The 24,336-nt window shown below is 45.1% G+C and overlaps 1 protein-coding gene across 2 annotated transcripts in view; it reads left to right on the plus strand.

Moving 5' to 3' along the window:
• Window positions 1–9,076: 9,076 nt before the first annotated feature.
• Window positions 9,077–24,336, plus strand: part of LOC139052884 (regucalcin-like) — a 28,090-nt gene continuing 12,830 nt past the window's right edge. The window contains exons 1-2 of one of the 2 annotated variants that reach the window (XM_070530030.1): window positions 9,077–9,242; window positions 19,270–19,435. In XM_070530030.1, the coding sequence (XP_070386131.1) occupies window positions 9,201–9,242; window positions 19,270–19,435 (208 nt within the window). In that variant the 5' untranslated portion in view covers window positions 9,077–9,200. Of the gene's footprint in view, window positions 9,243–9,374; window positions 9,549–19,269; window positions 19,436–24,336 lie in introns of those variants that run through there. The other variant, XM_070530031.1, reaches the window with a different exon arrangement.

Below are 24,336 nucleotides of genomic sequence, written 5' to 3' on the forward strand. Positions count from 1 at the left end.
CTCGTGGCCATCGTTGCTGCAGAATCCGTCTTGCGCGGCACTACGCTGTTCTCACGCTTCTCACGCCTTCTCACTGCGCTTCTCACGCCGTAGTGGGGGACTCCGGATTAATTTTGATTACTGGGGTTCTTTAACGTTACACCTAAATCTAAGTACATGGGTGTTTTTGCATTTCGCTCCCATCGAAATGCAGCAGCCGTGGCCATGATTTGATCCCGAGACTTCGTGCTTAGCAGCGCAACACCAAGGCCACTAAGCAACCCCGGCTGGTCAAGCACCTAGTTAACTTCCCCTGCGCTTTCTTTGGCTTTGTTGTGTGTGGGCTTCACACTGGTCGCAACTTAACGAAACTCTGACCCCTGCTTTTCCCTTCTTCTCGTCTTGTGGTAATTTTTAGACATACATGTGGGGGTTTCTGCTTGCGCACGGATGAACGTAAAAAGGTTTTTCTCCTGATCGCGTCAAGCGGGCTATGAGCAATAAAGGTGTCTTCCTTTTTTTCTTTTTTTGCTCCATGCAGCCCTGTGCCAAACTGTGTTGGGCGATGCACTGCGATCAGTATCTGGTCTGAGCAGGGCAGCGACGAGAGTCGGGCGCGTACACAGCTGCTGCAGCCATGCGTCGTGATCCACCAGCAACCAACTCGGGGTTCCCACCTCAACAGTCGAGTCCCAGGACGCACGCGGTGCCACGTTTGTTACCTAATGAGCTGCCCGCGTTGGGCTTCATTCGTGGAGTCGTACATCGCATATTGCTTAGGTGAGGTTCTGCCTACTCGTGAGCGCTGGCGGCGGCGCGGTGTGATCAGTATCAGCCGCGTTGGTTTCAGACGGATAGCTTGAGCTTGTCCGTGAACGCATTTGTCGTTAACAAATACCATGACACCGGGGAGGTGTACGGCGTCTGCAGCGCTGCTAGCAGACTACATCAGTGTTTAACCGGATGGTCACAGAGCTAACACTCTAGTGGCCTACCCCACCCTAATAAACTCCTGGCAGTGTAAAGCGTTCGTACCGATAATATGATTAAGGCGCAGTGCTTTCAACAATTTCTTTCTTCTACATGAACATTCACTCGACAGAAAATAAAATTAAGACCTTAAATTCGGGCGAGTTTGCAGGCATGCAAGTGTGTCTTATTCGCGCAAGATATTGTTGTTATTGTTATTATTATATTTATTAGAGCGCGATCCTTTTTCACCGAAATTAAAGGACGGTGGGGTCCTGATTGCGATCAATCAATCGTTCAGATCCGTTTGGGACCCTGATTTAGAATGCGCTACGGAATGTGTCTGTGCGGAGATTTTCGGTTCTGGTAGCAATAGGCTATTAATAGCGAATTTTTTAAGTTGCACCTTATGTCATTATTCAGATGTACATGACTATTCTAGCCACTATTGAAAACGTTATATCGGCCCACGCTAGCCATAAAATACTCATTATTGCTTATTTCAATACGCCAGGTATTCCCTGGCAAACATGTGAATTTTCAACCCATTCTTTTTACTTATCTGCCAAGTGCAACTTGTTACTTGATCTTATATAGTTTACATCCCTGCGCTAATTTAACGATACTCTAAATTCTTGTGGCAATGTACTAGACCTATGCCTTATCAACGCAGAAGCTGTGAATGTGTCCTGTGGCGACTTTCCCCTTGTTAAGCCAGATAAATATCATCCCCCGCTTCATATTTCATTACAATTCACGATATCTAGTAGCAGGAGATTAAAGAATACAGCAACACGTTGATCTTTTAATTTCCCAAGCAGAGATTACGTGGGTCTTCACCACTATCTTAATAGTGCGGACTCGTCTTCAGTAGTACAACCAAGAGTTGTTAATGGCCAAGTCACGGTATTCACGAATATTATTCACGATAGAATGAAGAATTTTATACCACAAAAACGTACTAAATGTTCTAAATTTCCCCGCTGGTTTTCTGCTCAGGAATCTGGAATCCTGATCAGGAATCAGGAATCCTGATCAGGAAATCAGGAACACTGGAATATAGATTTTAAAATGAACAGGTCACTCGCCTTTACAAGCTTGATCATTCCATCCGTATATAGCACATGTGGAAGCTAGTAGATCCAAAAATTCAAAGTCTTGTTGGAGGCACGTTCGGGAACAGACATCCAACAATACGAAACAAGATATCTCTCTACTTAGTGGCGACGGCCAACCTGTCCTAGATGTCGTGGGCGCCATCGCCCTACACTTCGGGTCTCTGTACGGTCAAGGGTACAGTGACGGAGTTAGCTTTCCAAGCACCCTTCCCTGGATGCAAGTCTATCGGTCTCAGAGGAACTTGTCTTTAAGAGGATCAAACGCTTAAATCCGTCTTTTTGGTGTGGTCCTGATGAGATTCTTACTGCTTTGATTAAGACGTACGGGTCCTTGCTTGTTCCAGAGCTCACTTGTAGTTTTATTTCTGCTTCAGAGACGAGCACATTCCCAAAGGCTTGGAAAACAGCGTGGGTAGTTTCCGTCTTTAAATCAGGGGTAAAAGCTGCTGCGACAAATTACAGACCTATTTCTCTCCTATGCACAGGCTCCAAATTATTCGAGTCAACTCTGCACTCAGCGATTTCATCCTCTGCGATCAATGCTACCATTCCTCAGCAGCATGCATTCATATCGGGACGCTCCACAACTACCAACCTCGTTAGCTTCATGATGCGTGCCTCTCAAGCAGTGTATAAGACAGGACAACTTGACGTCATTTCTTTCGACTACAGTAAGGCGTTTGATGTCGTATGCCACAAAATATTCCTTCAAAACTTGACGCAACTTGATCTGCACCACCCTGTCACAGCGCTGATAAGGAGCTACCTAGGCGACCGGTACTGCTACTTTAGCGTAAATGGTCAGTCGTCAGAACTTTATTCGGTTACAAGTGGAGTTCCTCAAGGGTCAGTACTGGGCCCTCTTCTTTTCTTGCTATTTATTAACGACTTTTTGACAGTCATTCAAAACTCTTCAATATTGCTATGTGCTGATGAGGCGAAACCTTTCAAAGCGGGACAAAATGTTAATAATTGCGCCGCACTTAAGATGGAATTTGCAAATTTTGCGCCATGGCGCGCTGAAAACAAGGTCGTCATAAGTACATCAAAAACGAAAGTTGTAAACTTTATGCGAATGACTAGCAGGACTTTATTTCCCTATAGCGTTAAAGACGTTCTCCTGCCAAGAGCTCAGGGAACAAAGGACCTCGGAGTGTACTTCGACAGCTCACTTAGTTTCTCGCCCCGCGCTCAACAGATGACGCAGCGTTCACTTCGAACGCTCGGCACAGTATTTCAGGTGACGAGAGACTTCAAACAAGCTGGGTCATTTGTAACTTTATATAAGAGAATATGCATTCCAGTTCCGGAGTACGTCTCTGTGGTTTGGGACGGCACCTGTAGGTCAAATTGTGAACTTCTCGAAAATGTGCCAGAAAAATTCACATTTATATGTAAACATCGATTCTCTCAAAAGCCTTCCATCTCCATATTGCTAACACATACACTCACGTTACCTACTCTTACCTGTATACGCAATAAATCGGATGTTCTTTTTCTTCGCGAATTAATACGTGGAAAGATTTACTGCTCGTAGTTGCTTTCTAATGTGCGTTTTTACATTCCGCAGAAAGGCACAAGGAAACAGCGCGCCTTGCAGCCTTCAGATTTTTGTGACCCTCTATCTAGAGTGCAGGTGACATATAACGCCCATTCAGAGTGCCCGGATATCTTCATGCCTAATTTTAATATTTTAATTTAATTTAATTTTATTACTTATAATAATTTATTTTTCATAATTTAATTTTAATATTTGTATTCTCTTCATGTACACATCTTATGCGCTCTTAAAATCTGTATTCACGAAATTATTATTCTTGGTTATGTGCGCGCGCGCACGTGTGTGTGTGTGTGTGTGTGTGTGTGTGTGTGTGTGTGTGTGTGTGTGTGTGTGTGTGTGTGCGCGTGTGTGTGTGTGTGTTTGTGTGCATTGTGCTTCCTCTGCATTGTTTTGACGAGTGCGAGAGCACCAAGACTCTCGAGGTTCTTCCTGGGCACTTTATACACGCTTAAATGTTGTTGTTGCTTTTGTTGTAAGTAGGTAACCAAATGTTGTCTTGTTCTTTTCACTTTTTTTGCCTTGTCTATCATATTCATAGGCACGGTCCTTAAAAGCCAACTAAAGCTTAGACAAGCCTGCTTGTGTTGTTTTGTGTATCTTGTAGCAATAATAATAATAATAATAATAATAATTACTATTATGATTTCGCATAAAAGCATACATATATATACAACGGACAGAGAGGGATATAGGGAGGGAGTCTGCTGCCAACTTCAAACGAGAGCGGCACAAAGCCTGTCTACTGTTTAGGAATGGTGGCACATAAAGATGGCTAGACGATAAGGGTAAGAAAAATAAACAGAAACTACACCGCAAGATGACACTCCACAAATGCTATAATGTAATGAAACGACAAATATTATAGTTTGCCAGTAGGAAGAAAACAAGCACACTCTAACAGTAAAAAAAGGAAGACACGCGGTCACACTAATTACGAAAGCACGTAAAAAAATTCAACATCAAAATTTAAAAAAAAAGTTTCGTCTCTAGCAAAGTCCCTCACACACGCGAAGCCAAGCCAGTTTCTTGTAGAGAACTAAAGAGCCCGCGTTGACCCTGGCCGCATCGACAAGCACAATTACTCGGATACAGGCAATGATGGAGGGTAGTACACTGCAGGCCGCGTAAGCTATAGTCCATTAGTAGCGACGTGCGAAGTGCAAGGAAGACGGGACACTTGAACATAAGGCGCCGAAGTGTCTCGAAGGCGCCACAAAACGCGCATGACGGACTGTGCACTCATCCTTACCGGTATGAACGTTAGAACACCAGTACAGAGCCAACCCGTATACTTAAAGGGACGTTAAAGCGAAACAATAAATTAGTTTAGGCTAACAAAGCTTTGTTCGAGAACCCTTCAGGCAGTCATTTCAAGATGATAGTTTGATTATTAGATGAGCAAATGGAAGTTGAAGTATCAGTATTTGAATTTTGCGCCGAAACCCCAATGCTGGCACGTCACTCTGACGTCAGGGATTCCAAAGTATGCTTTCGCTTTTGGGCCGTGTTGGCTGAGTAAAGGTTCTGGAAACTTGCCATGTTTAATATTCGATTCCTCTAGAACACAATGTAGTCACTCTGTAACGCCATATAATTAAACAGGCCCTAGAAGGTGCCATTAAAATCCATGACGTCAAAGCGAGCAGGTGCGGGAACTTCAAGGAGCCGTCGCCACCCGTCTTTCCTTTTTGCGCCTTCTCTGGCTTCCCAAGTGTCTTATCGTGGTAAGAATGGTGTTTTTGGCGTCGTAGAAAGGTAATTTACTGATGCAGAAGAAATCATTTTTCTGTTTAGTGTCCCTTCAAGCATCATCATCATCATCAGCCTGGTTACGCCCACTGCAGGGCAAAGGCCTCTCCCATACTTCTCCAACAACCCCGGTCATGTACTAATTGTGGCCATGCCGTCCCTGCAAACTTCTTTATCTCATCCGCCCACCTAACTTTCTGCCGCCCCCTTCAAATAGAAATCATTTTTCTTTTGAGTGTCCCTTCAAGCGATGGGGCTTTAAGCGACGAGGGCCGCCTCGACCACCAACGGGTGGGGGGTAAAGGATCCATTTGCTGCATGCTGGTCCGGGTGCTGCTTGAGGAGGCGTCGCCGAATTAACGGGCGAGCGTCGTCAGGCATTCACCAAATTGTATGAACTATGCAGCGCCTTTTGGCTTTCAGCTGGCCTCGTTGTTCGACGGCCTCAATTTTTTTTTTCACTGTCCGTTAAAATTTGTCGTCGCGTAATTCACGCTGACAGTCCTCAACGACATCCGTTTGCTTGCAATTTTTATACCCGCATTCCCCAATATAACTTTTTTTCTTTTGGCTGAAAGAAAAGTCCACAGCTGCTGAGGAGCTCTTATTGACAGGAAACGTGTGCTTACTTCAATTTATGACGCTTTTCTTTAGCGTAAAGTGTTCCCGATCACAGTCGCGAAAAGTTCGAACTGCGGTTGCTCACCTCCTGCTGCTGCAGATATTACTACAAGTATGCGACTGCTGTAAAGTTCTTTGAATACGAATCGAATATCGAATAGCCAAATGCAGACGCACATATTTACAGCAGCTATATTTATTTCGGTATAATCAGGTGCCACACGTAGACTGCCTAGTGCGAACAAGATAGCCAACTATCATGGACAATTGGTATCAGTTGCAACCACAAGATCACTATCTGTCATTAATTTCACGAATGCCGTCTCAACATCTTAGAAGCCTGGTTATAAACACGCTTTGCAAGAATGAACGGCTGCTATATAACTAGCTTTACCCGGGCGCCACAAGAGAGGGATACGGACGCATCCATGGAGCCCGTACCTTTACGATACAACGCCATACTACAACACCACAGATTGAACAGACGACAATACCCACCTCCACACAAGACCCTCTCACGTGAAGACGCCGTAACATGGAGACAACTACAAACCAATACATACCCACATTTAAGCAGACTACACGCAATCCACCCTACACTATATTCATACAAATGTCCTTTTTGTAATGATTACGCCTCCCTTTATCATACCACATGGGCGTGCCCCAACGTGAAGGCGGCCCCGCAAATACCCAACCCCACACCCGAGCAGTGGGAGGCCGTGCTGACTAGTTCGGACCCTCGTAACCAGCAGCAACTGGTGCGGCGGGCCCGGGAGACAGCAAGAGCCGCAGGAGCCCTGGACTAAGGGCGCCTCCCGCACAAGCAGAAAGACACCTGCTTGTCCTTTCTTTTATTTTTTTTAAATAAATGTTTCTCCTCCTCCTCCTCCTCCTCCTCCAATACGCTAACTAAATTGTTGTTAATGAAACAATCAGAAGTTGTTGGAAAAAAAACTAAAAGAAACTATGATGCTGTTGAATGGACTTGTGCGCCGTAGGCACATGTACGAGGGCACGTCGAATCGAGAACATCAGTGGTTTCAGCCTAAAAGACCGAGCTCCTACGCTAATAGCCTGCAAAGAACAGTAAATTACAGACCAGAAGCGAAAGTCACAGGTTGTCATGTAGACTTCCACCGCGAAAGCGAAAACAAGGCTCGCATGACCCATTTCCTTTCTACATTGTTTCTAAGACTTCTGTCGTATCTCTTCAAATAATTTTCGATATTTTATTCAGTAATACGTAGAACAGTAACCTGACGAACAGTCGGTTGTTGCGAAATAATTGGTTAGTTTTTAAGTAGTTCACCTTACAATATGAATATGAATAATTTGTGAGCAATAGGCGATTTGTATTCGAAAGTTCGAATATTCGTCCACCGATACTTATATATATATATATATATATATATATATATATATATATATATATATATATATATATATATATATATATATATATATATATATATATATATATATATATATATATATATAGACCTCATTTTCTTTAATCACAGCCATGCTTTGCCAAGAGATAACAAAGCCAAGGAATGAATAGGGGAAGTTGCTTCTAAATCTTTATCGAACGTTCTATGTATGCACCTCGCGTTCACGACATGGTCATTTTATTAGTAAGATCTTAGTAAGGTGTTACTAATAATTACTAATTTATGTACTACTTATTATACTACCAATTACTAATTTTATTTTTCAGGTCTCACGCGCACGTCGTCGCTCTCCAGTTTTGCTTGCTTTGAAAAAGATGAACATCCTCGATCGAAGCATACGAGCTCATTTCCTACAGCTTTGCTTGGGCGAATCGGAAGCTGTTATTACTAGCTATTGTATTCTACCGCGAAGAGAAACTATGTAGGCTCGGAAACACCGTACTGCGTTAGTTTGCCGTTCCTTGGCTCAAGCGCCGCCTGTAATGCAAAACGAGATATCCAAGCGAGCGTGCCTGAAATCCGGCAAACAATTACTGTTTTGAGCCGATAGTTCAGATCCTTACGCTATGGTTCGGTACGAAATTGAACTTCAGGTGATGATGTTTTTAAAAATTAGCTCGAAGGCCTGTAAAGAATAAAGGGAAAATCGGACATCCACCCGTTCGTAGCAATTGCTACAAAGGAAAGCCATACGGGTTCCTCTAAAGAAACGCATCATAGTTGAAGAAAAATTCGTGCTGGTCCGGGACGAATTTTTCTTCAACTATGAGGCGTTTCTTTAGAGCAACCCGTATGGGTTTCCTTTGTAGCAATTGCTAGGAACGGGTGGATGTCCGATTTTCCCTTTATTCATTACTTCTCTCCACCTTGCGGGTTTCCGCAGAACTACTTCGTCAAGGCCTGTAAAGGGGCGTGGGAAATTTGCGACGCACTCGGAGGCATCTTGGAGCATCGTGTCCTCGGCGAAAGCCAAGAGCCAGTCCGGGATGACCCTGTCGCAGTCCGCTGTTCCAGTCACCGACCTCATCCGTATCCCGTAGTGCAACACATAGGTCGCCTTCAGGTTGAATTGTCTTGCCATACCTGAAAACGTTTAGGGTGTGCAATATTTCTTGTGTCATGAATAATAGCGTGTATATGGGATACAGTAAAAAATTCTTTTAGCGTTTACCCCGCCTCTCAGGAGGTCCTTCAGGCCACGCTGAAAGGCTCTGTTTTCTGAGGACACCGGGAGGTGCACTTTTTTGCTTGCCAGCTTCTTCTTTTCAGAATTAGGAAGAGATTCTGAATTCTTGTGTAATTGCGTATATGTTTGTTTATTACTTATGTTACCGTAACATTTTCGAGCGCTGCGCAGTGTCGTATCACGTTCATTCTTTTGTGCTCCTCTCAAGCTGTGGATCTCTTTGTCAGCGTTTTATTACGGATCTTTCGACCTCATGTATATGGTATGGGAAACCATTTTAGTGCCATCGCTATCATCGATGTAAGAGCCGCTAAACATCTGTCGAAGCGTTTCGGGAGCTCATAACTGCGGTCCGTTGTAAATGAGCCAAAAGAATAGAGTATCATGGAAGGCTGTGGCTTTTGTTTTTCCCCCCCTCTCTCTCTCTCTCTCTCTCCAGATCGCCAAGATGAAAGTGGAGGCAGCTAGCACGCGCCGACACCTTCTGGGCGAAGGGCCGCACTGGGACGAGCGAAGCTCGACGCTGCTCTTCGTCGACTGTCTCGGCCGGGAGGTGTCGCGCTATGATCCCACCTGCGGCACGGAGACTCAGGTCATCCGCACGGGTAAGTGCGCCGGAAGTGCGCAGTGGTCTGAGACACGCGGGCTTGTGTCGTCCGCGAACTGCTCGGATGAGCGTTCGTCCAGGTTACGTGGACTATATACGTGCCTGCACGGGGTGCCGACGGCGAGACATCTTGGGCGCCACCCGAACCACGGACAACCAAGATGCGGCGGAAGTTAGCAAAGGCAATGCACGACATCAATGTGCACATTCGAAGAGCGCTTATTGCGTTGGTTACTAATAGCTCTTGCACGCCGGCAAGCTTCGGAGGACATCCATAAGAAATTCTTCGAGCACAGCGGACATGGTAAAGAAGGGTTGCGGACTTAGCATCTAGAATACTGGTGGTCGCCCTTCTTGCAAAATAAATGGCTTCGTGAAACACTACGCCGTCTGCCCCAAATATACGAAGCTTGAACGGGACGTTGAGTTTTACCCCCTGCCTTGGACGCTAACTTTGTTTTTATTACGGCTGTAACTTCACAGTGGTAGCAAGGTAGGACCAGGTATTCCCATGCCTTCAGGTTTTGGAAAGTGTATCTGTTAGTTAGTTGGCGTCTAAGGCTTTAATTTGGTCGCCAAAATTAGAACGGGAAAAGCTACCATCATCAATAGCCTTTTTCTTTCTTCTCTTAAAGTAACCTGTGAGAAATACTGCAGCGATATCATATGATGATACCCTGACACAAAACCCAACACATAAAGCGTAATAATTTTAAATTTGTTGAAGTAATTTCAGGCCTTTCTCAGTTACTGTCTGGATTGTATTGTTGAAGTATGGTTGATGAGCAAAACGTGAACAAGGTGAAAGCAGGAGCCGACGTTTGCAAAAGTGGACTTGTCTTCTTCAAGGCCTTCTTGCCTTGAAAAAGACAAGGCCACTTGTCGAAACGTTGGCTACTGCATTCACCTTGTTCACGTTTTCCTCGTAGTCTTGAATTTCCATCTCCCGTATTCACCGTGTTTTCCCGTGTTCAGTTCTCGAGAAAACATTCCCGTTTTAAATAAATATGTTGTTAATATTCGCAAAGATAAGGAATTAATACACAATTATTTTATATGGCATGCCTTAATGTCGTGATTTGTGATTTTCAGATATTTTGTGACTTTCAGATATTTAATTATCAAGATCACTTGATCAAGAGTAGTAGCAAACATGTAAAAGGGATGTGGGAGGCGTGTCAATTGGCGAACACAAAGCTTGTCGAAAGCCAAGTTCTATTCATTCATTCCAATATTCATTGCCATTGTGGTTTTTTGAGTTACGGCTTCCTGGTTGTTATTTCTATTTAGGAAGGAATTTACTTTTTTTTTCATTTTATATCAGTGTTGTTCACGCACTCCAGTATTTTCTGTCCAAAGGAGCTTCTTCTTGGTCACTTTAGCCGCGCGCAGAGGTAGTTGGAGTTTTTCTTGTACCCGGCTATCAGTGTAACAGTAAATGGATATTTTATTTGTTGTTTTTATAAAGATTCTCACACCTGAGCATTGTCGTGGGTAATCTATCATTAAGCCAAGAATTTGGCGGTGACGCTATAGTACTTTCTTGATTTCTTTTTCTTGTGGTAATTGAAGGGGAAGTTTTGTAGCAGCATAGACAAAAAACACGAGAAAGCTTGTTGATGGTCGTTAGTTGCTTTAACTGTAATCCAGTCTGATTTAGCTACAGCTTCGAAAAAAAGTATTTATCAAGAACGAGTTTGTAGTAGAATACGGTACGTGAAAAAGGAATCGAGTTAACCTTCAGAAAGATGGGATAATGATCTGTGATGTCACAGCAAGAATTCGCGCTTCGAACAAGACTAAAATCTAAGATAATATGTGATCAAACAATAAGCTTTTGCCATCGTGAGAGTATCGTGTTGGTTGAGTAATTAGGCATTCATACCCGGAACTACGTTAACAGCTGCAATTGGGCGTGCAGTTAAGGGGCGGTGTTTTAATTACATTTAAATTACATTTACGTCCATGTCACCCATAAACATCACGTTCTTGTTTTCAGATGATAATGATTCTAATACATCATCTAAGGCGCTCCAGAGATCACTGAATGAAGTGGAAGGTGAAGGATGAGCGTAGTCGAAAATAAAGTTTTTGCACTCAGTGTTAAGGAACAAATGGTCGAATTCTACCCAAACGGTATCGCAGTTAGATAAGTTTAGTGCGAGATCGTGTTGTGGTTTGAAGTTTGCCGAAACATTTGTAGCTGTTCCACCATGGTTACTTGATTGTTTATGTGTGTATTCTGATGTGTGATTGGGCAAGCAGAATAGGTCCTTGCCATCGTCATAGAGCCACGTTTCTATGACATAAATGATGAAAAATGATTTGGTGATCGTGGAAAGAAGATTCTGAATATTATACAAATGTTTTCGCACACTATTCGTATTGAAATGAATAAGCGGCCGTGAGCTCTTGGAAATGAATAGTTCTAAACCAGTGGTTAGGTGCAAGGATGTACTGCTTCAAAAGCAGTACCAAAGAAGAAAACGACTAGTGTACGGATAATTTGAACAGAGGTCGGATTCACTGGAATCGCGGTAAACGTGGCTATCTGTAGTTTTGCTGGCCTTGATTAGACAATTGTCCAGTGAACAGGAAATTCAATATCTTGTTTTTTTGTCTAGGGTCAAAACCTTGGTGAATAGCTGCTTGTTTTGTGGCGTCAAGTGATCATTCACGTAGGCTGGGTTGCTGCTTACGGCTGTGATGCCAATATCGCCAAGACAAAGCTTAGCAGCAGCAGCAGCAGTGGGAAAATCGAAGGAAGAGGCAAAGAAAACTTCGCCTTAAAAAGGGACACTATCAGCACCTTTTGAAAGCGATACTCAACTTTATACAAGATAGAAGATATTATACAATTCGACGTCTACTACAACTCAGTCTGCTCCGTTTTCATTTGAACCATATTACATTTCTGAATATAATTTTTTTTAGCGTAAACTACACCAGGATTAGACCTGCTAGACCTCTATACCCTAGAATATATAGGGTGTCCCACTTGGGCCAAACAATAAAAAATATGCATATGCTGCATAGCTGGCAAATCCAAGGTAATGTTGTTTGCCGTCACTTGGAGACACTCGGACTATTATTTTTCTTCATTCCGCCTCATTAGATATTTTGTCTTAATTAATTAAATAACTTCTCGATTATTATAATAAGATTATAAGTGTAAATGAGGAAATTGTAGAGCAACATGAAAAACTCCCGATACAGCTTTGCGTTGCTCAATACATGCTACATAAAAGTGTTTTCCGTGCCTGAAAGATTGTCCGCAAATAGACGCGAAATTGCCGCCTGACTGGCTTAGCACTTAGCGTGTATTCGCTGGCTTCTTTCACCCTCGGAAAAGCACTTTTATGTAGCACGTATTGAGGAACAGATAGCCTTATCGGGAGTCTCTCATTTGGCTCTACATTTTTTATTGACACTTTTTATATAATTATATTAAATAAGAAGTTGATGAATTAAGACTAATTATCTAACCAGGCGGAATGCAAAAAATGATCTGAGTCTCTCCATGTGATGGCAAACAACGTTGGCTCTGCCGAGCTACGCAGCAATTACATATTTTTAATGTTTGGCCCAAGTTTAGTAAGGCGCCGTGCATAGTGTCAAGCCTGTGAGCACTATAAATATTTTATTATATTTACTGCTGCCAGTTGTACCGTGTTGCGACGTCACGACGTAGTACGTGTTCGGGTGGGAGCAGGACTCTCGCTCCTGCTCGCTCAGTCGATCCTTGTGTTGCTGGTAGTGTCAGGACTAGGGGCTCAAACGCATCGCTCGTAACCCGTTGTCAAGATTGGAGCACGGCATGAATTCGAAGGTAGCTGGCCCATGCCGTCGTCCCACTTATCCACGCAGAGGACGTTGATGAAGGAACGGACTGCTTCTCATCGAGAACGAGGAAAAAGGGTTTATTTACAGTATATACATGCAGTTCATCAGTCTAGCATGACTGCGAGAGAAAGTACGTCAGTCTAACACGACTGCTTGAGGGATTGTCTCGGTCTAACATGAACGCTTAAGAAAGTGTGGCGGCTTATAAGCACTCAGTCCCCCATTGATTCCAAGGGGACCGAAAACGTTCGTCCAGGCATTGTAAACAGGCCGCCTCTCCCCGGGACGGGTTACACACACACACACACACACACAAACACACACACACACAAACGCACGCACGCACACGCACACACACGCACACGCACGCACACACATACACACACACAGGTACAACGGTCCGGAGCCGACGTCAGAAGGCCTTCGGCGACCTCGGAGGCGACCCGGGTAGCGAGCCCGGGTAGCACATCGTGTTGCGTCTTGGTCGACGCGTGGGAAGCAGCCTTCGTCGGCGTTCTCGCGGCAGCTCCCCCACTCATAGCAGAACAGAGCGGCGTTGTGTTGCGCACAAAGCCTGCTTCGTCGAACTCCTTCAGTCACAACGGCGACGAGGTTAGAGCGTAACGGTGGCGGTTTCAGCACACAGCCTGCTTCGTCGAACGCATCCTAGCAGAAGCGACGGAGAGTGGAGGATGCGCGTATTGTTCCCGACATAAAGTCGACCTAGTCACACCGTGGCTTGAAGTTGGCGGCGGAATTCCAAGATGAGCTTGCCACCGCTGTCGTAAATGGCTGGCAAACTTGCACTGCAGCTGGCCGTTCTTAACAGTAGTTATGAGGGCCTGTGTAGAAGCAGAGCGGATGACCTATCGAGCCGGAACAAGGCTCAAAGCGCCGAAACGTCCTACTACCACGTGGGGTCATACTGTGTCATAACGTCAAGAGTCAGTAAAAACGAAACCCGAAACTGACTGTAGAAAAGCTACTGTAACAAATTATGTAGAGCGCTATGAGGCGTAACACTATTTTCTCTGAGGTTTAGTATACCTGACGTTCATTTGAAGCACCAAAAAGAAAAGAAGACGAAGTGTCGAAAATACTATGCCCCTATCCCTTAAACGTGCTGCGGGCGTACAAATTTGACGTGCGCTAATTTGCGAACGTATTGTTGTTGAGGTTATTAAACTGCGGCTTAGAACACCAAGCGTTTTGGAAGCACAGAGAACGAGAGAGAGAAGTGATATGGGAAGGGTAGGAAGGGTAACCAGCCCGAGCCACCTGGTAGGCTGCCCTGCACTTGGGAAAGGGTGAGGGGACTGAAAGAGGTTAAGGAAGAGAGAAGTGCCCGCTCTGCACTGCTACGCATTCAATCAAGCGTCCATCATTATTAGATGAGGAAATGAAGGCTGAAATATCGGTATTTGAATTTTGCGCCGAAACCCCGATGCCGGCACGTCAGTCCGACGTCAGGGATTCCAAGGTATGTCTTCGCGTTTGGGCCGCGTTGGCTGAGCAAAGGTTCCGGAAACTTGCCACGTTTAATATTCGATTCCTCTAGAACACAATGTAGTCAGTCTGTAACGACATATAATTAAATAGGCCCTAGAAGGTGCCATCAAAATCCATGACGTCAAAGCGAGCAGGTGCGGGAACTTCAAGGAGCCGTCGCCACCCGTCTTTCGCTCTTGCGCTTCCTCTGGCTTACCAAGCGTCTTGTCGTGGGAAGAATGGTGTTTTTGGCGTCGTAGAAAGGTAATTTACTGATGCAGAAGAAATCATTTTTCGCTTCAGTATCCCTTCAAGCGGTGGGGCTTTAAGCGACGAGGGCTGCCTCGACCACCAACGGGTGGGGGGGTAAAGGATCCATTTGCTACACGCTGGTCCGGGTGCTGCTTGCAAGCGTCGTCAGGCATTTACCAAATTTCCGGTCCGCCAGAATTTGCTGTGAGCCCGAATGGTAGCGGGTCGACCGGTCTCTTTATTTGCTGCGGTACCCACGTGCGAAGACATCCATTGCCAAACGCACGATACCCCACGAGACACAATTCTGCTTGACGGATTCAGTGACGCTACGCACAACCATGAGGTCAGCGTCACTTCTCCGTAGTCTGCTCAAGGCACCGCGGGAGTCTGTCATAATTATAACTTGCGATGTGCTTGGCTCTTCTTGGACATACTTCACAGCAACACTAATGGCTGCCAGCTCCGCAGTAGTGGATGAGGCTGAAAGCGGTATGAGAAACACCAGTTGCATTTCTGTAAAGGCGCACAAGTTCCTGGACCGTCGTTATGTACACGTGCATTCGTAAATACCTTGAGGGAATATCTCAACGTTTTGAATAAGTGTGACTGGGCCAATTGGTATATCGCCGGAGCAGGCGCAGTTCATACTTTTTGTGAATTCGAGGAATTGAAAGATAAATTGGGAATGTACATTTCTTGAATAGTTTCTATGGTTTAACCGAAGTTACACGTTCAGAGTTGCTTGCAATAGTTTTAAACAAAGCCCTGCACGAGAGAATGGACGCTGAATATGCCGACTAAGAATCCTTTCGCCATTCGATGCGCGTTGCGGATGCTCGATGTGACGATGTACTGCTCTGGTCTGCTTGCAGCTTCAGTGGAAACTGATGTGCTTCAGTAACTTGCGAAGCAGACTGCGTTTCACGAGATAAGCCGCGCACAACTCGGATGGCAGCCCGTTCCAGTTTGGCTATCAAACTAGGCGGTACAGGCCGGACTGGCAATGCATATAGGCCGCTTAGAGCGCCATAGAGATGGGCGCCGCAATATATTTGGTCACGTGATAGCACCCGCCATTCAGCGTCTTCTGATCCGCGTCTGCCCGGAGTCCAGTCCCTTGTTCACGGTGGACACGGCGGCTGCAGACAGCCGCTATTTAGGCCACCACGGTGAGAAGCGAGTGGGCAGACGACACAAAACTATGGGCAAAGCCGCAGAGGCAGTGCAAACACGCCTTTCGTGTGTCCATTCTGTGCGCAAAATACCAGTGCACCTTACCGCACAAACTTTCTCTAACAAATTGCGCGTTGAACCTTGCCAGTTAGAACATGGTTTTGAAAAAAAAAAGCTGTTTTCGTTGCGCCAATAGACTCTACCTTTGTACCGGGCCTGAAACTATTGAACACGGTTTTGTTGACTTTAACGACGCTGTTTTATTGTGTCACATTGCCACGAAATATGAGCAGCAGGTTGGTTTTTACAAGAGCTTACTATAAGCGATCTGGGTGTGGCTCACGGGATGAGTTTAAGGCTTCAATCGTGGTTTGGTGAACGGAAAGAAATTTATCCTATGACCCAGTCCATAGGACAGCCACTGAGATCCGGGAAACATGCCGGATCCTTCTCTCTGGCGTCTGATAAACTATTGTTTCTGGCGTAGTTGCGTAGGACTGTGGATGTGAACAGATCTTCGGGGGCTTGCACATCATCTGGCGTGGCTTCGCGCTTTTAATCCCGTGCGTTTTGTATTAACTATGCAGCGCTTTTTGGCTTTCAGCTGGCCTCATTGTTCGACGGCCTCAATGGTTCTTTTTTTTAATTTTTTCACTGTCCGTTTAAATTTGTCGTAGCGTAATTCACGCTGAACGTCCTCAACGACATCCGTTTGCTTGCAATTTTTATACCCGCATTCCCCAAGATAATTTTTTTGTTTTGGCTGAAAAAAAGTCCACAGGTGCTGAGGAGCTCTTATTGACAGGAAGCGTGTGCTTATTTCAATTTATGACGCTTTTCTTTATCGTAAACTTTTCCCGATCACAGTCGCGAAAACATCGAACTGCGGTTGCTCACCTCCTGCTTCTGCAGATATTACTGCACATATGCGACTGCTGTAAAGTTCTTTTAATACGAATCGAATATCGAATAGCCAAATGCAGACGGACATATTTACAGCAGCTATATTTATTCCGGTATAATCAGGTGCCACACGTAGATTGCCTAGTGCGAACAAGATAGCCAAGTATCATGGACAATTAGTATCAGTTGCAAACACAAGATCACTATCTGTCATTAATTTCACGAATGCCGTCTCAACATCTTTGAAGCCTGGTGATAAACACGATTTGAATAAATGAACAGCTGCTATATTACTAGCTTTCCAATACGCTAACTAAATTGTTGTTGAAGAAACAATCAGAAGTTGGAAAAAAAAACTAAAAGAAACTCTAATGCTGTTGAATGGACTTGTGCGCCGTAGGCACATGTACGAGGACACGTCGAATCGAAAACATCGGTGGTTTCAGCGTAAAACACCGAGCTGCTACGCTAATAGGCTGCAAAGAACACTAAATTGCAGACTAGAAGCGAAAGTCACAGGTTGTCATGTAGACTTCCACCGCGAAAGCGAAAACAAAGCTCGCATGACCCATTTCATTTCTACATTGTTTCTAAAACTTCTGTCGTATCTCTTCAGATAATCTTCGATATTATATTCAGTAATACGTAGAACAGTAACCAGACGAACAGGTCGGTTGTTGCGAAATAATTGGTTAGTTTTGAAGTAGTGCACCTTACAATATGAATATGCATAATTTGTGAGTAATAGGCGATTCGTATTCGAAAGTTCGAATATTCGTCCACCAATATATATATATATATATATATATATATATATATATATATATATATATATATATATATATATATATATATATATATATATATATATATATATATATATATATGGGTGGAGACCTGCTTTTCTTTAATCACAGCGATGCTTCGCCAAGAGGTAACAAAGCCGAGGAACGAATAAGGGAAGTACCTTCTAAATCTTTATCCGACGTTCTATGTATGCATTCAGACTGGGATACATAGCGCAAAAAAATTACACAGGGACAAGCAGAACACAGGACGAGCGCTCGTCCTGTGTTCTGCTTGTCCCTGTGTAATTTTTTTGCGCTATGTATCCCAGTCTGAATGCATACCACCAACACGCCCAAACTTCTTCCCTGGTAAAGTTCTATGTATGCACCTCGCGTTCACGACATGGTCATTTTATTAGTAAGATCTTAGTAATGTCTTACTAATAATTACTAATTTATGTACTACATATGTACTACTAATTACTAATTTGATGTTTCAGGTCTCACGCGCACGTCGTCGCTCTCCAGTTTTGCTTGCTTTGAAAAAGATGAACATCCTCGATCGAAGCATACGAGCTCATTTCCAACAGCTTTGATTGGGCGAATCGGCAGCTATTATTACCAGCTATTGTAATCTACTGCGAAGAGAAACTATGTAGGCTCGGAAACACCATACTGCGGTAGTTTGCCGTTCCTTTGCTCAAGCGCCACCTGTAATCCAAAACGAGATAGCCAAGCGAGTGTGCCTGAAATCGGGCAAACAATTACAGTTTTGAGCCGATAGTTCAAATCCTTACGCTATGGTTCTGTACGAAATTGAACGTAAGATGATGATGTTTTTAAAGATTAGCTCGAAGGCCTGTAAAGGGGCTTGGGAAATTTGCGACGCACTCGGAGGCATCTTGGAGCATCGTGTCCTCGGCGAAAGCCAACAGCGAGTCCGGGATGACCCTGTCGCAGTCCGCTGTTCCAGTCACCGACCTCATCCGTATCCCGTAGTGCAACACATAGGTCACCTTCGGGTTGAATTGTATTGCCATACCAGAAAACGTTTAGGGTGTGCAATATTTCTTGTGTCATGAATAATAGCGGGTATATGGGATACAGTAAAAAATTCTTTTAGCGTTTACCCCGCCTCTCAGGAGGTCCTTCAGGCCACGCTGAAAGGCTCTGTTTTCTGAGGACACCGGGAGGTGCACTTTTTTGCTTGCCAGCTTCTTCTTTTCAGAATTAGTAAGAGAAGGTGAATTCTTGTGTAATTGCGTATATGTTTTTATTACTTATGTTACCGCAACATTTTCGAGGGCTGCACAGTGTCGTATCACGTTCATTCTTTTGTGCTTCTCTCAAGCTGTGGATCTCTTTGTCAGCTTTTTATTACGGCTCTTTCGACGTCATGTATATGGTATGGGAAACCACTTTAGTGCCATCGCTATCCTCGATGTAAGAGCCGCTAAACATCTGTTGAAGCGTATACGGGGGCTCATAACTGCGGTCCGTTGTAAATGAGCCAAGAGAATAGAGTATCACTGAAGGCTGCGGCTTTTGTTTCTCTCTCTCTCTCTCTCTCTCCAGATCGCCAAGATGAAAGTGGAGGCAGCTAGCACGCGCCGACACCTTCTGGGCGAAGGGCCGCACTGGGACGAGCGAAGCTCGACGCTGCTCTTCGTCGACTGTCTCGGCCGGGAGGTGTCGCGCTATGATCCCACCTGCGGCACGGAGACTCAGGTCATCCGCACGGGTAAGTGCGCCGGAAGTGCGCAGTAGTCTGAGACACGCGGGCTTGAGCCCTGCGTGAACTGCTCGGGTGAGCGGTCGTCCAGGTTACGTGGCCTATGTACGTGCCTGCACATGGTGCCGACGGCGAGGCATCTTGGGCGCCACCCGAACCACGGACAACCAAGATGCGGCGGAAGTTAGCAAAGGCAATGCACGACATCAATGTGCACATTCGAAGAGCGCCTATTGCGTTGGTAACTAATAGTTCTAGCACGCCGGCAAGCTTCGGTGGACATCCGTAAGAAATTCTTCGAGCACAGCGGGCATGGTAAAGAAGGGTTGCGGAATTACCATCTAGAATACTAGTGGTCACCCTTCTTGCAAAATAAATGGCTTCGTGAAACACTACGCTGTCTGCCCCAAATGTACGACGCTTGAACGGGACGTTGAGTTTTACCGCCTGCCTTGGACGCTAACTTGGTTTTTATTACGGCGGTAACTTCACAGTAGTAGCAAGGTATGACCAGGTATTCCCATGCCTTCAGGTTTTAGAAAGTGTATCTGTTGGTTAGTTAGCGTCTAAGGCTTTAATTTAGTCGCCAAAAATAGAGCCGGAAAAGCAACCACCATCAATAGCCTCTTTTTTTCTGTTTTAGTAACCTGTGAGAAATACTACCGCGAGATCAGTATGATATCCTGACAGAAAAACCAACTCATAATGTGCAATAATATTAAATTTGTTGAATTTTTAGGCGCTTCTACGTTAATGTCTGGATTATATTACTGAAGTATATGGTAGATGAGCAAAACGTGAACTAGGTGAAAGCAGGAGCCAACGTTTCGTCAAGTGGACTTGTCTTCTTCAAGATTCTCACATTTGCGCATTGTCTTGGGTAATCCATCATTTAGCCAAGAACTTGGCGGTGACGCGATAGTACTTTCTTGACTTTTTTTCTAGTGGAAATGGAAAGGGAAGTTTTGTAACAGTATAGACAAAAAGCGCGAGAAAGCCTGTCGAGGGTCGTTAGTTTCTTTCACTGTAATCCAGTCTGCATTAGTTACAGCTTCGAAAAAAAATTGACCAAGAACAAGTTCGCAGTAGAATACGGTGCGTGAAAAAGGAATCGAGTTAACCTTCAGAAAGATGGGATAATGATATGTGGGATAATGATCACTGCTGCTTCGTATAACTGGTTTTCTCCCATGAAAGGTCGGGGGTTCGAGTGTATTAATTAACTCTACCTTAATTAAATTCACCCTAATTAACACCAAAGGTCGTGGGTTAGACTTCCGCCAAAGGTCGTGGGTTCGAGTACACTAATTGACGCTATCCAAATTAACTGTGCCTTTAGTAACAACGTCGTAATTAGACCAAAGGTCGTAGGGTCGACTCTCGACCTCCGCGATTTCCAGTGGAATCCAACCGGAGGGCATGGCCGGTTCGCCCATGTTCTCGAGCTTGGTGCTAACTTCCAGCTTGAATGTTGGTGCCATAACGCCTGACAACGGATTTTTCGACCCATGAGCCATCTAAGACTTCCACCATAATAAACGCACATGGCACACTAGCGCTGTCTTTCAAGTGAATGCTTATTGGAAACATGTGCTGATTAAGCCTAGAATCAAAAACGAAACAAGACTCAAAAGAAGGGATGTATAATTCAGCGGTCACATGGGAAGTGTGTAGGGGGCCGTTATCTAGAAAAGCTAACTGCAGCTTAGAGCGATGGATGGTTGGCTCGCATGGCACTGCGCATGCTTTTCAATCTGCACTTCCTCGGCGATTCTATCAGTATACTGATGTATGCGTCTCGTGAGAATGGAAGTGAAATCTGCACAGCAGACGCAAGGCTAACACTGACTGGATCGATGGGAAATAACTGTATAGATTTTAGGGAATTTAGATATTCCTTCAAGTGAACATTGGCTACATTTACGGGAACCGGACACGAGTAGGTCGAGAAAGATATCGGACTGACCGAGCCCCACGTGACCGCATTTACATCAGCTCGTTTCTGACTAGTCCGAACAAAGATGGCACGCAACGCCGAGCCCAGACATCAGTGCTTTAGAACTGGGCTTACAGTTCCCGAAGTCGCCGGCAAACAGCTTTATTTCGTGGGTCTCATCGTTGCAGTGAGGTGGCACTGGACGGTGCTTGTCTTTACCTTGTCGTGACACCACCAAGGTAAATATACCTTGTAGCGAAGCTTCCATAGGAGCCCATACGTTCAAAACATGGCGGTCCATCGCCGGTTCATGGGGCTTAGCTCCATCTGTATGTGGTGGGAACACTTCCGGCGGAAGAAAAAATAACGTGACGCCATGTCCGTTAAAAGCAGAAGTGACGTCATTTTGTTTTCGAAGGCGCGAAATTTGTTTTGTTGTTCTTCCTTTTGAGCTATACATTCAAATGCCCCGCCATTCGACTTGATGGGCGTTTCGAGCTTTCAGCGTGGAAAGCGATTCAGGAAAAGGCCAGCCGTACGGTTGTCGGAATCGCATCCCTGCGCAGAACATACTTTCTTTGGAGGCCGACGAAAGCTTTAGGTGTAGAGTGCTGATCCTATTATCGGATGCCAAGTCCGTCGGCCAGCGCAGTCGCACGAAAACAACTACACAATTATCTGGCGGTCGTAACTCACTACGTTTGACTGAACAGATTAAGAAGCACTGAAGCTACCCGCGTCACCAAATTCAGACAAACTTCGACAAGCAAGAAAGCACAAATTGTGAGGGGGGCGTATTTCAACAGGTGATACGAGTGCGCCTTTCTGCCCATTTCAAGACGTGCATTGCACTGCGAGTGATAGTGGCGTCAACGCTCCCTGTAGCGATGGGCGCTGAAAAGAAATGCATTTATTAATAATAATAAAATTAAACGTATTTATTTAACTCATCACGAATATATAAAATGGACTAGGAATTTTATTTTCGTTGAATGAATCTAACTGTGTCTCCTTTGAATTAAAAAAGGCGTTTTTCTTTCCCAATGTTTGTTCCCTCCAAACATAGTCGCGCTTCGATCGCTGCTCCCATAACCCCCCATGCTGATGTCGGTGACAATCTGTACTGAACCGCTTTTCTCCCGAAGTTTCGTGACCTATTTGAATCGACCTTGGCCTGCGTGTGACCTCCGAAATTCATGGCACGTCGCTGCGTGCGAATGCTGACAAACGCGCCGATGGATGCATGGATGGATGGATGTTAAGAGCGTCTCCTCTGGAACGGGGTGGTGGGTTGCGCCACCAAGCTCTTGCTATTATACTGCCTAATGCCCTACCTAGGTTAAGCAAGAAAAAAAAAACCTATGAACTACCACAACCAACTTTTCTGATCCTCAATTGCGAACTTTGCTTTTGTACGTCTCCGTTTTTTGCCGTTTCCCTACTTTTCTTCCACCAATCTTCCAATTGCCTCTTACTAATCTCTACTCCGGACACGTTTACTTTTCCACTGCTCTCGCTGAACCCAAGGGCTTCAAGGAGGCCAGTAGTGCCTAAATCAACCGCTGGGAAGACGTCTTCACATTCTAATAAAACATGCTCCATCGTTTCCCTACCTTTACCGCGGCAAGCACATGCTTCTTCATCCTTCTTATATCTCACTTTATAGGTGCCTGTTCTCACTTTATAGGTGCCCGAAGCTTCGCGACCTATTTGAATCGACCTTGACACCACTTCCCGCTGACGTCGCATAAATCGTGACGTCACAGTGTTCCCGAGAGAGTCTTAGCGCTGCTGGCCGTATACAGGTACACGTTTACTTGCGCATTACAAACGGGTCAGGCTGGGTCAGCACGCCACATTCTGTCGGCCTTGCTCAGCCCGACCGGCTCTAGCATTTACTTGAACTCGAAAGGTCGATTCAAGTCCAGCAAGCCGTCTCGACCCACTTCTGTCGGGTTCATGCAAAAGCCCTGATTGATACACTGGCCAGTTCGATCAACGTAAGCGATGCACCAGTCCTCAGCTGTCTGCGCAGCCCGCGCTGCTGTGTCAATTTAATGACGGGGCAGCTGGCGACAAAGCGATGATGCGCGAAAAAAATGGCTGCCCCCGAGAAGCGCTGAAAATTCTGGTCTATACTGAAGGAAGGTGCGGGACCAGGCTAGTTTTGGTAATCCATGAAGATGTGCACAGTGCGTCTTTCGTCCTTTGTTTTTGCGTCCTTTGTACAGCAGTCGCTCTGTGCGCACCAACTGGTCTATAAACCAGAATTTTCAGCACTTCTATGGGACAACTATCTTTTGTCGGAGACTGTGGCAGCTTGGGGAGAAAAAAGTTGCGGCAGAACCCATCTCACGATAACAGTCGATGGTAATGCGTTAGCATTTAATGTATATAGGGAAACAACGTACCGTCGAAACGAGTTATGTATGAAGCGTGTACTGCAGCGAGATTCCTCTTTCGCGCTTCCCTAAGAACACTCGGCATCACCTCGTGCCACCGCTACGAAGCCTGCGTGTGGCCTCCGAAATTCATGGCACGTCGCTGCGTGCGAATGCTGACAAACGCGCCGATGGATGCATGGATGGATGGATGTTAGGAGCGTCTCCTTCGGAACGGGACGGTGGGTTGCGCCACCAAGCTCTTGCTATTATACTGCTTAATGCCCTACCTAGGTTAAACAAGAAAAAAAAAGAAAAAGAAATCTATGAACTACCACAACCAACCAATAGGGGATTTTCTAATCCCCTATTGCGAACTTCGCTTTTGTACGTCACGTCTCCGTTTTTTGTCGTTTCCCTACTTTTCTTCCACCAATCTTCCAATTGCCTCTTACTAATCTCTACTGCGGTCATGTTTACTTTTCCACTGCTCTCGCTGAACCCAAGGGCTTCAAGGAGGCCAGTGGTGCCTTAATCAACCGCTGGGATGACGTCTTCACATTCTAATAAAACATGCTCCATCATTTCCCTAC

Source organism: Dermacentor albipictus, unplaced genomic scaffold (genome assembly GCF_038994185.2).
Source record: "Dermacentor albipictus isolate Rhodes 1998 colony unplaced genomic scaffold, USDA_Dalb.pri_finalv2 scaffold_42, whole genome shotgun sequence".
Lineage (NCBI taxonomy): Eukaryota > Metazoa > Arthropoda > Arachnida > Ixodida > Ixodidae > Dermacentor > Dermacentor albipictus.